We start from the raw sequence: 14,982 nt of genomic DNA, 5'->3' as shown, positions 1-14,982 counted from the left end.
CTTCATCTACTCATCTATGATGGACATTTCAGTTGTTTCCATATCTTGAAACAGTGCTGCAATCAACATATGAATTACTGTTTTGGATTACTTTGGATAAATACTCAGGAGTGGAATTGCTGGGTAATAAGGTAGTTCTATTTTTAATTTTTTGAGGAACCTTCATACTGTTTTCCATAGTGACTGCGCCAATTTGAAATCCCACCAACAGTGCATGAAGGTTCCCTTTCTCCACATCCTCGCCAGCACTTGGTGTTTGTTGATTTATTGATGAAGGCCATTCTGACAGGAGTGAGATGGTATCTCATTGTGGTTTTTATTTGCATTTCTCTAATGATTAGTGATGTTGAGCATCTTTCCATATGTCTATTAGACATCTGTATGTCCTCTTTAGAGAAATGTCTCTTCATGTCCTCTGCCCATTTTTTAATTGGGTTGTTTGTTTTTTTGGTGTTGAGTTATATGAGTTTTTGTACTAAATTTTGGATATTAACCCCCTTATCAGATGTATCATTGGCAGATATCTTCTGAGATTCAGTAGGATGTCTTTCTGTTCTGTTGATGTTTTCCTTTGCTGTGAAAAAAACTTTTTACTTTGATGTAGTCCCATATGTTTATTTTTTCTTTTGCTTCCCTTTCCCGAGGGGATGTATTAGTAAATATATTATTAAGGATAATGTCATCGAGTTTACTTCCTACATTTTCTTCTAGGAGTTTTATGGTTTAGGGTCTTACATTTAAGTCTTTAATCCATTTTGAGTTTATTCGGTCCGGTTTCATTTTTTTTTTTTTTTTTTTTTTTTTGCATGTAACTGTCCAGTTTTCCCAGCACCATTTATTAAACAGACTCTCTTTACCCCAATGTAAATTCTTGCTTCTTTGGACATAGATTAAATGACCATATAGGCATAGATTTATTTCTGGGCTCTGTATTTTGTTCCATTGATCTATGTGTCTGTTTTGATGCCAACACCATGCTATATTGATTACTATAACCTTGTAGTATAATTTAATATCAGATAGCATGATACCTCCTGCTTTATTCTTATTTCTCAGAATTACTATGGCTATTCAGTGTCTTTTATGCTTCTATATAAATTTTAGGATTATTGGTTCTAGTTCTGTGAAAAATGCCATTGGTATTATGATAGGAATTGCATTGAATCTGTATATTGCTTTGAGTAGTATGGACATTTTAACTATATTAATTCTTCCTTTCCATGAGCATGGCATGTTTTTCCATTTATTCGTGCCTTCTTTAATTTCTGTCTTCAATATCTTATAATTTTCTGAGTACAGGTCTTTTATTTCGTAGATTAAATTTATTTCTAAGTATTTTTCTGATGCAATTGTAAATGGAGTTGTTTTCTTAATTTCTCATTCTGATAGTTTGTTATTGATGTATAAAAATGGAACCAATTTGTGAATATTAGTTTTGTATCCTGCTACTTTACTAAATTCATTTATCATCCTAATAGTTTTTTTGGTGGAATCTTTGGGGTTCTCGGTATATAGCATCATGTCATCTGCAAATAATGACGATTTTACGTCCTCCTTTCCAATTTGGATGCCTTTCATTTCTTTTTATTGTCTGATTGCTGTGGCTAGAACTTCCAGTACTATATTGAATAAAAGTGGTGGAACTGGGCATCCTTGTTTTGTTTCTGATGTTAAGGGGAATGCTTTTAGCATTAGCATATGTTGAGGTATGTTCCCTCTATTCCCACTTTACTCAGAGTTTGTATCATAAATGGATGCTGGATTTTGACTATTCATATGACCATATCGTTTTTATTTTTCATTTTGTCTGATGTGGTGTATCTCATTAATTGGTTTGTAGATATTGAACCAACCTTGCATACCAAGAATGAATCCTACTTGATCCTGGTATATGATCTTTTTACTGTACAGCTGAATTCAGTTTGCTAATATTTTCTTGAGGATTTTTGCATCTATGTTCATTAGGGATAATGGCCTATAGTTTTATTTTTATTTTTTGTAATGTCTTTGGTTTTGGAATCAGGGTAATGGTGGCCTCATAAAATGAGCTTGGGAACCTTCCTTCCTTCTGGATTTTTTGGAATAGTTTGAGGAGAATGGGTGTTAATTCTTTTTTGAATGTTTGGTAAATTTCACCTATGAAGCCATCTGGTCCAAGACTTTTGTTTGTTGGGAGATTGTTGATTATTGATTCGATGTCATTGTTGGTAATTTGTCTGTTGTGATTTTCTGTTTCTTCTTGATTCAGCCTTGGAGGATTGTATGCTTCTAGGAATTTATCCATTTTTTCCAGAATGTCTAATTTGTTGGTGTATAGTTGCTCATAGTATTGTATTTCTGTGGTGTCTGCTGTCACTTCTCCTTTCATTTCTGATTTTATTAATTTGGATTCTCTCTCTCTTTTTCTTGTTGAGTCTGACTAAAGGTTTGTCAATTTTGTTTATCTTTAAAAAAAAACAGCTCTTGGCTTCATTGATCTTTTGTATTTATTTATTTATCTTTTTTGGTCTCTATTTCATTTTTTTCCCACTCTGATCTTTATTATTTCCATCCTTGTATTCACTTTGGGCTTATTTTGCTGTTCTTTTTCCAGTTCCCTTACGTGTGAAGATAGACTGTTGATTTGAGATTTTTCTTGTTTTTTTAGGTAGGCCTGCATTGCTATGAATTTCCCTCTTTTGACTGCTTTCGCTGCATCCCATATATTTTGGGTTGTTGTGTTTTCATTTTCATTTGTCTCAACGTGTCTTTGATTTCTTCCTTGATCTCATTGTTGACCCATTCATTATTTAGTAGCATGTTATTCAGACTCCATGTGTTTGGGTGTTTTCCAGTTTTTTTCTTGTAATTTCTTGTTTCATAGCACTGTGGTCAGAGAAGTCACTTGATATGATTTCAGTTTTCTTAAGTGTATTGAGACTTGTTTTGTGGCCTAGCATATGGTCTGTCTTAGAAAATGTTCCATGTACATGTGACAAGAATATATATTCTGCTGCCTTGGAGTGAAATGCTCTAAAAATATCAATTAAATCCATCTGGTCTAAGTGTGTCATTTAAGTCTGCTGTTTCCTTGTTGATTTTCTGTCTGGAAGATCTAGCCATTGTTTTCTTTTCTTTTTTTTCCATTGTTTTCAATGGGATGTAAAAGTCCCCTACTATGATAGTGTTATTGTCGATCTCTCCCTGTATGTCAGTCAATATTTGTTTTATATATTTAGGCGCTCCTATGTTGGGTGCATAGATGTTTACTAGGGTTATGTACTCTTGTTGGATTGATCCCTTTATTATTATGCAGTGCCCTTCTTTGTCTTTTATTATTGCCTTTGTTTTAAAGTCTGTTTTGTATGATGTAAGTATTGCTACCCCAGCTTTTTTCTCATTTCCATTTGTGTGAAATATCTTATTCCATCTCTTTACTTTCAGTGCGTGTGTGTCTTTTGATCTGAGGTTGGTCTCTTATAGACAGCGTATCCATGGGTCTTGTTTTCTTATCCGCCCAGCTACCATATGTCTTTTGATTGGAGAATTTAATCCATTTACATTAAAGTGATTATTGATAGGTACATAGTTATTGCCATTTTATTATTTGTATTTCTAGTGTTTGTTAGTTAGTTTATTTTATCCTTTCTTCTGTTTAAAGAAGCCCTTTTAGCATGTGCTGTAATATTGGCTTGGTGGTAATGAATTCCTTTAGCTTTTTCTTTTCTGGGAAGCTCTTTATCTCTCCTTCAATTTTTAAATGATAGCATTGCTTGGTAGAGCAATGTTGGTTATAGGCCCTTGTTTTTCATCAGTTTGAATATTTCCTGCCATTCCCTTCTGGCCTGAAAAGTTTCTGTAGAAAAGTCAGTTGATAGTCTTATGGGAGCTCCCTTGTAAGTAACTAGCTGTCTTTCTCTTGCTGCTTTTAGGATTCTCTCTTTGTCTTTAACCTTTGCCATTTTAACTATGATGTGTCTTTGTGTGGGCCTGTTTGGGTTCATCTTGTTGGGGACACTCTGCACTTCCTGGGCTCGTATGTCATTTTCCTTTACCAGGTTAGGGAAGTTTTCAGTCATTATTTCTTCAAATAAGTTCTTGATCCTTTGCTCCCTCTCTTCTCCTTCTGGTACTCCTGTGATGTGAATGTTGTTGTGCTTGATGTTGTCCTACAGTTCTCTTAAACTATTTTCATTGTTTTTTATTCTTTTTTTGTTTTTGTTGTTCTGATTGGGTGTATTCTGTTACCTTGTCTTCTAAATTGCTGATTTGATTCTCTGCTTCCTCTAATCTGCTGGTGTTTCCTTCTCGTGTATTCTTCATTTCAGTTATTGTATTCTTTATTTCTGACTGGTTATTTTTCATGGTTTCCATGTCCTTTATGCTTGCTATCTCTTTGTTGAAATTCTCACTACGTTCCTTAAGCATTCTTACAATCAGTGTTTTAAACTCTTTCTCTGGTAGGTTGGTTGCCTCCATTTCATTTAGGTCCATTTCTGGAGGTTTCTCCTGTTCTTTTATTTGGGACATGTTTCTTTGTTTCCTCGTTCTAGCTGCTACTCTGTGTTTGCTTCTACGTATTAGGTAGATCTCCTGTGTCTCTCAGTCTTTGCTGGGTGACCTTATGTAGTATGTGTCCTGTGTAGTCGAATTGCACAGTCTCCTTAACTCCTGTGTGTGTGTTCCAGAGTTGTCCCTTGTGTTTTGTGTATTCTCCTGTTGTAGTTGACCCTTGATTGCTTTTGGCTTGTCAGTGGGTGTGATTGACTCCCAGGCTGACTGTGAGGATTGGCTATGCCCACAGTGTATAAGCTGCTGTGGTTTTGGAGGGGAGGGCTGACCCCTCAGAGAAGGCTTCACCCCTGTGGGCTCTTGTGCCTGTTGAGACCCCCTTTTGGGTGTGCCAGTTGTGAGTCTAACCAGGTTGTGCTCTGATGTGTTCTGAAGCTGCCCCCTGGGTATATTTCTGGTGTCTCTTGGCCCGGGCTGTGTTACAGGGTAATTTCAGCCCTGCCTGTTACCGGCCCATGGCCACCTGGTAGGTGCCTCAAAGCTGTATGTGGTTGGCTGCTGCCTGTGCTGGACTTGGAGGTGTGTCAGAGTGGCTTCACTGTGAACTAAGGCCTACTTCCACCAATAGTGGACCTGAGGCAGCTTAGCAAAAGGCCCAGGGCCGCCTGGGCTTATTGCCACCTGCCAGCTGCCTATGAGGCCCAGCAATTGAAAGAGACTCCTTAGGTCCAGTGCCTGGCTGGTTGAGCCAGTGTTGACAGTGCTTTCAGTGATGCAGAGCTAGCTGGATGGGGTAGAGTTCAAGTGAGTCAGGAGACGTGACCAGTGATTTTTACAACATTAGTGCAGATTCAGTTCTTACACCAGTACCTGGCCTGTGACCACCTAGCCCAGCACCCTGAGAACACTGAAGCCAACCACCACCTCAGGCTTGCAAATTCCCAAGAGCTGCTCTCCAGAGACTGTGGTGTAGTTTTTGGGTCACTGTTTACCACCAAAATCTCCCCAGGCTGTTGCTGATTGTCCACTGCTCTAATAAACCTCCTCCTGGGCTTGTGGGGTAGAACTGGTCACCCAGGCACCAAAAGTGCCCCTGCCAGTGCATGTTTGTGTGGGCGGTGTAGGGTTCCAGGAGGCTAAGAGATGTGGTCAGTGGTTTCTACAAGTTCAGTACAGTCTATGCTCCCAGACAGGTGCTGGGCCCGCGACAACCCTGCAAAAATGCCCCAAAAACACTATGGCTAGCCACCGCGCATCTGTGCTACCAAGAGTTTCCCAGGCGATGTAGCACAAGCTATGGGGACGGAGGGCACCCAGGGTGTCACCAATGCAGTGAATGCAAGATTCCACCAAACCAGTGCAGTCCTAGACTTCGGCCTTTGGGGGAGGGATTAATCCTGAAAAGATGGCTCCCCGCTGTAAGCCACACGTGTGCAGGCCCCACACAGAAAACAATGACTCCCAGCTCTCTCCAGTTCCTGCACCAAAGGTACTCAGTTCAGTCCTTCCCCATATGTCCCTGGGACTCCTGAGCTGCCACCCCTTCCACCAGAGACTAGGTGAGTGCCCACCAGCGAGCGAGTCCGTGTTTGGCTCTACAAGAGAGCATCTGGGTTTTCAGGCACCTTCTGCCCCATACGGAAGGGCAGGCAGAGTCTTTGCTGATTTTCACTGCCAGATGCCATGGGAACTCCTCTTCCCAGCACAGGACGCCTGGGCTGGGGAACCCCTCTCCCTCTTCAGGGGGGATATTTGCCACCAAAATTTCCCCACCCCCCTGGTACTCAACCTCTTTCTGTGGGTTTGGGGTCAGCCCATTTCGCGTCTTCGCCCGTCCTGCCAGTCTCAACATGGCCTCATCTTTATATCCTTAGTAATAGTGGTTCTGTTTAGCTAGTGTTCAGATGAATCTTGAAGTTGATTGTTCTTTAATTTATTTGTAATTTTGGTGTGATCCTGAGATGCAGTTAGTGTTTATCTAATCTACCATCATCACTGACAGACCGATAGGTGTATGCTTTTTTAAAAAACACTGTCAAACGATTTTCCAAAGAGGTTGTACCATTTTACATTCCCACCAACAGTGTATGATAATTACAGTTTCTCTGCATCCTCACCAACACTTTTGTTTTTGTCCATTCTAGTGAGGTGGTCGATGTAGTTTTCATTTGCATTTTCCTAGTGACTAATGATTTTGAACATTTTTTAATGTGCTTATTTGCTGTCCATGCATCTTTTTTGGGAAACTGTCCAAGCTTTTTGTCCTTTTTTATTTTATTATTTTATTATTTTTAAAAATTTTATTGGGGAAGGGGAACAGGACTTTATTGGGGAACAGTGTGTATTTCCAGGACTTTTTTTTTTCCCAAGTTTTAGTTGTGGAAGGTGCCATTTAGGTTCAAGTTGTTGTCCTTTCAGTCTTAGTTGTGGAGGACGCAGCTCAGCTCCAGGTCCAGTTGCCATTGCTAGTTGCAGGGGGCGCAGCCCACCATCCCTTGTGGGAGTCGAACCAGCAACCTTGTGGTTGAGAGGACACACTCCAAACAACTGAGCCATCCGGGAGCTCAGCAGCAGCTCAGCTCAAGGTGCCCTGTTCAATCTTAGTTGCAGGGAGCGGAGCCCACCATCCCTTGCGGGACTTGAGGAGTTGAACCGGCAACCTTGTGGTTGAGAGCCCACTGGCCCAGGTGGGAATCGAACCGGCAGCCTTCGGAGTTAGGAGCATGGAGCTCTAACCGCCTGAGCCACCGGGCTGGCCCTTTTTGTCCTTTTTTAAAATTTGATTCTATACCTTGTCATTATAGAATTATACATGTTCTCTTTTGTTAGATATGTGCTTTGCAAATATGTTCTCCCAGTCTTTGGCTTTTCATTTTACGAAAGTTTTTTTTTTTTCTAAAGAGTTAATGTTTTTACTTTTGATGAAATCTAACGTATTAATTTTTCTTTTATACTTCCTGCTTATTTTGATGTATTTAAGAAGTCTTTCCTAAATCCAACACATTTCCCCACTCACTAATATTTTCTTCTATGTTTTCTTCTAGAAGTTTTATCTCTTACATTTAGGTCTGTGATCCATATTTAGTTAATTTTGAATGTGGTATGAGGTAAGGGTTCAGGCTCATATTTTTTGCATATGGATATCCATTTATTCCAGAAAAGATGATCCTTTCCCCATTGATTACTTTGGAATGCTTAAAAGCAATTGACAATATCTGTGTTAATCTGTTTTCTGGACTCTATATTCTGGTTCATTGATTTTTGTCTATATTTATTTACTGCTACACTGCTTTGATTACTAGAGTTTTATAATAGGTTTTGAAACCAAGTATTATAAATTCTCCAACTTTTTTCTTCATTTACAAAAATGTTTTGGCTATTCTAGGTTCTTTACATTTTCAAATACATTTTAAAATCAGCTTGTCAAAATCTGTAAAATGTCTACTAGAATTTAGATTTGGGTTGCATTAAATTTATATATTAATCTAAAGAAAATTGACATAACAGTTTTGAGTCTTTAAAGTCTAGGAAAATAGTATATCACATCATTATTTAGGTCTTCATTAATGTCTTTTAGCAACATTATGTAGTTTTTAGAGCACAGGCTTTACATATCTTTTGTCAAATTTATCCCTAAGTATTTCATTTTTTTGATGCTGTCATGAATGTTATTGCTTGTAAATTTGTGATTATTTATTGCTAGAATATAAAATACAATTCATTTTTGTGTAGTGGCCATATATCCTGGAACTTTACAAAAACTCACTTATTCTTTTAGCTCTTTTGGTAGATTCCATAGAATTACCTGTTTAAGTGATCAGGTCACTGCAATTAAAAAGTTATTTTACTCTTTCATTTCCTATATAGGCTCCATTTCTTTCTTTTTATTGACTTTCTGCACTGGCCAAAACTGCCAGTAAATTTGTTATAGACATGGTGACCGTAGACATCCTTGCCTTATTCCTGGTCCTTGGGAGAAAGTATTCCATTTCTTGATATTAAAGATATTAGCTGTAGGGTTTTTCTTGAAATTTCAGAATGAAGAAATTTTCTTCTATTTCTAATTTACTGAGTTTTTTTGTTTTGTTTTTCTTTTTTTCCCATCAGGACTAAATGTTGGATTTTGTCCAAAATATTTTCTCCATGTATTAAAATGATTATATGTTTTTTCTTTTTCTGTTCATATGGTGAATAATAATGATTGATTTTCAAGTTTTAAATCAACTATACATTCCTGAGAAAAATTCCATTTTCACAATGTTTAATCTGATCCACTAAATTATAAAGATTTTTTGCACATATGTGTATGAGAGATATTGGTGTATAGTTTTTTTGTCTTGTAATAATATCTTTGTCTAGTTTTTTTATCAGGATAATTCTGACTTCATAAAATGAGTTGGGAAATATTCTCTCTTCTTCAATTTTCTGAAAGATTTTGTGTAGAATTGGTATTTTTTCCTTACGTGTTTGGTAGAATTTACCAGTGAAAGCATTGAGGTCCAGAGTTTTAAGGACAATTTTAAAACTGCACATTATTCAATTTGTTTAATAGATACATCTTTCATATTTATTTCTTTTTGAGTGAATCTTGAGTTTTGTTTGGTCTTCTTTTTCTAATTTCTTTAATGTGGAAGACGAAGCCATTCATTTGAAGCCTTTCCTTGTTTAATATAGGCATTTAGAACTCTAATATAGGCATTTCTTCCTGAATACTGCTTTAATTGAAGCCCACAAATTGTGATACATTGTGTTTTAATTTTATTTAGTTCAAACCATTTCTAACTCTCCTTGTTATTTCTTTTTGACCCATGAGCTATTTAGAAGTGTTTTATTGAATTTCTCAATATTTGGGGATTTTCCTTGTATCTCCTGGTGTTTATTTAAGATTTAATTCCTTTTTTGGTCAGAGAACATATATTATATGATTTGATTGGAAAATGTTTCATGTGCACTTGAAAAGAATGTGTATTTTGCTAGGGTGACTGTTCTATAAATGTCAGTTAGGTTAAGTTGGTTGAAAGTATTGTTTAAAATGTCTCTGTCCTTATTGATTTTGTCTATTGTTTAATCGACTATTGAGAAAATTGTGTTGAAATCTATGATTATAATTGTGAATTTGTCTACTTATCATTGCATTACTATCAGCTTGCTTCATGTACTTTGAAACTCTATTATGAAGTATATAAACCTGTTGGATTTTTGTCCTCTTGCTGAATTGGCCCCTCCTTTTCACTATGAAATAACCTTCAATTCTGGTAATATTCTTTGCTCAGAAATCTGTTTTGTCTGATATTAATGTAGTCACTCCTGCTTTCTTAAAATTAGTGTTTGCATGGTAAATCTTTCATCCTCTTGTTTTTAACCTATTTGTGTCTCTCTATAAAGTTGGATTCTTCAAAAATAGCATAGAATTAGGTCTTGCTTTGTTAAAAATCACGTCTGACAATCTCTGCATTTTAATTGAAGTGTTAAGAGTATTTATATTTATTCTGATTATTGATAAGTTTGAATTGAAATCAACCATCGCGCTATTTGTTTTGTTAGTCTTATCTATTCTTTGTTGTCTTTTGTTTGTTTTCTGCCTTCTTTTGGATTAATTGGGTATGTTTTATTAGGTTGGTGGAAAAGTAATTGCAGTTTTTCAATTACTTTTAATCTTTTAAACGTCAATTACTTTTGTACCAACCTAATATAATTCCATTTTATTTTATCTCCTTTGTTGGTCTATTAGTTATACCTTATTTTTAGTGGTTGCTCTAGGGCTTATAGTATACATATGTTCTTAACTTATTACATTTTATATTCAAGTGGTGTTACTACTTCATTTTTAGCACAAGAACCTTATGACAGTATATTTCCAATAATTGAATACCAATAGACTTTCTATTATTGTGGTCATACACTTTACTTTTATAAATATTATGAACCCCACAATGCAATACTACTTTTGTTTCATATAATCAGTTATTTTTGAGGTCCTTTATACTTTTTTATAATGGCAAAATATGCGTAAATAAAATTTACCACTTTAACACTAAATGTAAAATTTAGTGGCACTAAGTACATTCACAATGTGGTGCAACCATCACCACTATCCATTGCCAGAACTTTTTCATCATTCTAAATAGAACTTGATTCCCCTTAAACAAGAACTCCCCATTACCCTCTCGTTGTAACACCTGGTAACCTCTACTCTGCTTTCTGTTTCTATAAATTTACCTATTCTAGTTACCTCCTGTAAGAGGAATCAGACAATATTTGTCCTTTTGTGTCTGACTTATGTCACTTAGCATGTTTTCCAGGTTCATCCATGCTGTAGCATGTATCAGAATTACATTCCTTATTAAACATAAATAATATTCCATTGTATGCATATACCACATTTTGTTTATCCAGTCATCTGTTGATCGATATTTGAGTTATTTGTACCATTTGACTATTGTGAATAATGCTGTTGTGAGCATTGGTGTACATGTATTTATTTTGAGTCCCTGCCTTCAATTCATTTGGGTATTTGCCTAAGAGTGAAATTTCCAGATTATATGGTAACTCTATGTTTAGCTTTCTGCAGAATTGCCAAACTGTTTTCTACAGCAGCTGCATCATTTTATGTTTCCATCAGAAATGCACAAGTGTTTCGATTTTTTTAACATCCTTGTCAACTCTCATTTTCCATTTTTGTTGTTAATAGCCAGCCTAATGACAAAAAACAGCATCTCATTTTGGTTTTGATTTCCATTTCCCTAATGGCAAGTGATAGTGAGAATCTTTTCATATGTTTCTTGGCCAGTTGTATTTCTTCTTTGGAGAAATATCTACTAAAGTCTTTTGCTCATTTTTCAATGAATTGTTTATTTTTCTTGTTAAGTTGCAGGACCTCTTTATATACTCTGGATATCATTAATTCCTTATCAGATATATGATTTGGAAATATTTTCTCCCATTTTTTGGTTGTCTTTTCATTCCCTTGATAGTATCCTTTGATACAGAGTTTTTAATTATGATCAAGTGCAGTTTATTTGTTTGTTTTTTTTTCTTTTATTGACTGTGCTTTTTGGTATATCCAAGAAATCGCTGCTAAGTCCAGTGTAATAAAGCCTTGTCCTTTATGTGTTCTTCTAAGAGATTTATAGATTTACCTCTTACATTCAGATCTTTGAACCATTTTGAGTTAATTTTTGTATATGGTATAAGGTAAGGTTCCAACTTCATTCTTTTGCATGTGGATACCCATTTTTCCCAGCACCACTGTTAAAAAGACAGTTTTGAATGGTGTTGGCACCCTTTTCAAAAACCATTTGACCATATGTGCAAGGGTTTATTTCTAGGCTCTCTATTCTATTCTATTGGTCTCTGTCTGCCCTTATTGCTACAACAACACTGCTTTTATTAGATTTGTAGTAAACATTGGAATCAGGAAGTGTGAGTCCTCCAACTTTGTTGTTATTTTTAAAGACTGTTTTGTTTATTGGGGGTTCCTTGTGATTCCATAATGAATTTAGGATGAGTTTTTCTTTTTGCAAAAAATGTCATTGGTAGTTTGATAGGGATTACACTGAATCTGTAGATTTTTTTTAAAAAGATTTTATTGGGGAAGGGGAACAGGACTTTATTGGGGAACAGTGTGTACTTCCAGGACTTTTCTTTTTCCAAGTCAAGTTGTCCTTTCAATCTTAGTTGTGGAGGGCACAGCTCAGCTCCAGGTCCAGTTGCCATTGCTAGTTGCAGGGGGCACAGCCCACCATCCCTTGCGGGAGTCAAACCGACAACCTTGTGGTTGAAAGGATGCGCTCCAACCAACTGAGCCATTCAGGAGCTCAGAGGCAGCTCAGCTTAAGGTGCTGTGTTCAATCTTAGTTGCAGGGGGCAGAGCCCACCATCCATTGCGGGACTCAAGGAATTGAACTGGCAACCTTGTGGTTGAGAGCCCACTGGCCCATGTGGGAATTGAACCGGCAGCCTTCGGAGGGAGGAACATGGAGCTCTAACTGCCTGAGCCACTGGGCCGGCCGGCTTAGGGGAGTATTTTTATCTTAACAATATTCAGTCTTCTGATTCATGAACACAGGACATCTTTCCTTTAATTTATGTTTAATTTCTTTCAGAGAAGTAGTTTTCGTTGTAGAAAGCTTTCATCTCCTTGGTTATATTTATTCCTAAGTATGTTATTCTTTCTGATGCTATTATAAATGAAATTGTTTCCTTAATTTCTTTCTCAAATTATTCATAGGAATACAATTGATTTTTGTGTGTTGGGGTTTTTTTTTTTTTACCCTACCACTTGCCTGAATTAATTTATTAGTTCTAATAATTTACTGTGTGTGTGTATTCTCTCAGGTTTTCTACATATAAGATCATCTATCTGTGAACAGAGATAATTTAACGTATTCCTTTTATTTCTTTTCTTGCCTAATTGCTCTTTTTAGAACTTCTGATACTATGTTGGATAGAAAGTAGCTATCCTTGTCTTGTTCTTGAACTTAGGGGAAAAGCTTTCAGTCTTCCACCATTGAGTATGATGTTAGCTGTGGGTTTTTCCATATGTGGCCTTTATCATGTTGAGAATGTTTCCCTCTGTTCTTAGTTTATGGAATTTTTTTTTTTTTTACATGAAAGGGTGTTGAATTTTGTCAATGCTTTCCCTTTGGCTGATATCCAGAATCCAGGTAGGTTGATGAGAACTAATTGATGGCATCCAGCTTCCCAAGAAATGGGGTCAGATGTTGCTGGGGCAAGGCTTTGGGATTCTGACCAGGTGAGTGAAGACAAAGGCAGGGCTTGACTAACAGTGACCCTCCAAAGTGTCACACAGACTGGGCTCAGTGCTCAGGTAGGAAGTCATAAAAATGCAACGTAGACATTCCTGGAATTCCCAAGGCTCACCCTCAGACACATCAAATCCAATGTGAAAGGACAAGCCAGAGCCCCACAAAGAAGTGTGATCAAGGCTGCTGATAAACTTCAGCTGCAGTCAGGAAGTGAGATGGGTCTGGCCTACAGGTGAACGGCACCAGTGATTCCAGTTGTGACGTCACTTTATAATGACTAGAGAAGAATTTTACATCTTGATCTTATCCCATAGTCTTTGAGAGTATTCTGCTCATTATTTTTTATTTTAGTTTTTAAAATGTTTGTGGGCCAGCTCAGTGGCTCAGGTGATTGGAGCGCTGTGCTCCTAAGCAGAGGTCGCCGGTTCTATTCCCACATGGGCCAGTAAGCTGCGCCCTCTACAGCTAAGATTGTGAACAACAGCTCTTCCTGTAGCTGGGCAGCCGGCTGCCGTGGGCTGCCGTGGGCTGCCGTGGGCTGCCGTGGGCTGCCTTGGGCCGCCGTGGGCTGCCGAGTGCCGCCGTGGGCTACCATGTGCTGCCATGAATGGCCGGTGGCCAGCGTGAGCAGCCGGCAGTGGGCGAGAACTGCTGTGAGCGGCTGACCGACGACCTACTGCCTTGGCTTGGGAGGGTAAGCCCAAGGCTCACAACACCAGCATGGGCCAGGGAGCTGTATCCTACACAACTAGTCTGAGAAACAACGGCTTGAACCGGAGTAGAACGGGGGTAAGGCGGGAGAAGGGGGAAAAATGTTTGAATACTTTTAGATGTTCATCTGACTTCTTAATGTAAACCTGTCAGAACATGGCCAATTAGGAACCTCTTTTGTTGTAGGTGTGCACACTGCCTTGCCCCCCGCCCATCTGATCCCTTTGCTCGCTTCTGTCAAGAATGTGGCTCACCTGTCCCACCCATATTTGGCTGTCGTCTCCCACCCCCAGAAGGAGCTCAGGTGAGCAGCAGAATCCTTAAAATCTTTTTTTATTGGTTTATCTGATGTTTATTTGCAGCAGTAGCACAGTACCTGGCACACACAAAGTATAAACATAAATACTGGTTGAAAAAATTACTGGCAGATTAATTTCTTGTTATCCAGACACCTATTTAGGAATGAAAAAAACTTGTTTGCAACGCCATTTCTTTTCTGTGGCCTTGCGGAGGCGCAGGCTCAGAAACAGACTGAAATCTTATTGTTTTAATGATGCGTGGATGGGTAAATACATATTTTCTACTTACATAATATTTCTGTTCATAACCTGGATACAATAAGGAAATAAATGACAAGAAGTACTAATTACAGGTCTATATCTATCCATAAGATACATCATTCTGTCCAAAAAAGCTATTTATATATAGCTACATATAAGATCATCATATCTGTGAACAGAGATTATTTAACTTCTGTTAAATAAGGTGTAGATTGATCAGTGTATCTAAATTAAAAATTTTTGGCTAAGGTAGATAGTAATTGATATTCTCGTACCACTAAGTTTGTGGTTAGTTAGAAAACACACGTGTCTTACTAAAAATCAAAACCTTCATCAAAATGTGTCATCTCTTATGCACTTGATGCTTTGTTTTTTTTAAACTGGAGTTTACATGAAATAAAAGGTTCTGGGAAGTTGAGTGAAAAAATGATCACTTAAAAAAGATCATTAAA

The 14,982-nt window shown here is 37.5% G+C and overlaps 1 protein-coding gene across 1 annotated transcript in view; it reads left to right on the top strand.

Moving 5' to 3' along the window:
- Window positions 1–14,982, top strand: part of DZANK1 (double zinc ribbon and ankyrin repeat domains 1) — a 96,520-nt gene that overhangs the window by 22,754 nt on the left and 58,784 nt on the right. Inside the window, exon 8 of the mRNA XM_074317623.2 lies at window positions 14,157–14,274. Coding sequence (XP_074173724.2) covers window positions 14,157–14,274 — 118 coding nt within the window. The remainder of the gene's footprint in view (window positions 1–14,156; window positions 14,275–14,982) is intronic.

This window comes from Rhinolophus sinicus, chromosome 13 (genome assembly GCF_057876585.1).
Source record: "Rhinolophus sinicus isolate RSI-liver-muscle chromosome 13, RSI-T2T, whole genome shotgun sequence".
In the NCBI taxonomy this organism is placed as follows: Eukaryota; Metazoa; Chordata; class Mammalia; order Chiroptera; family Rhinolophidae; genus Rhinolophus; species Rhinolophus sinicus.
This window is presented reverse-complemented; position numbering and strand designations above follow the sequence as displayed.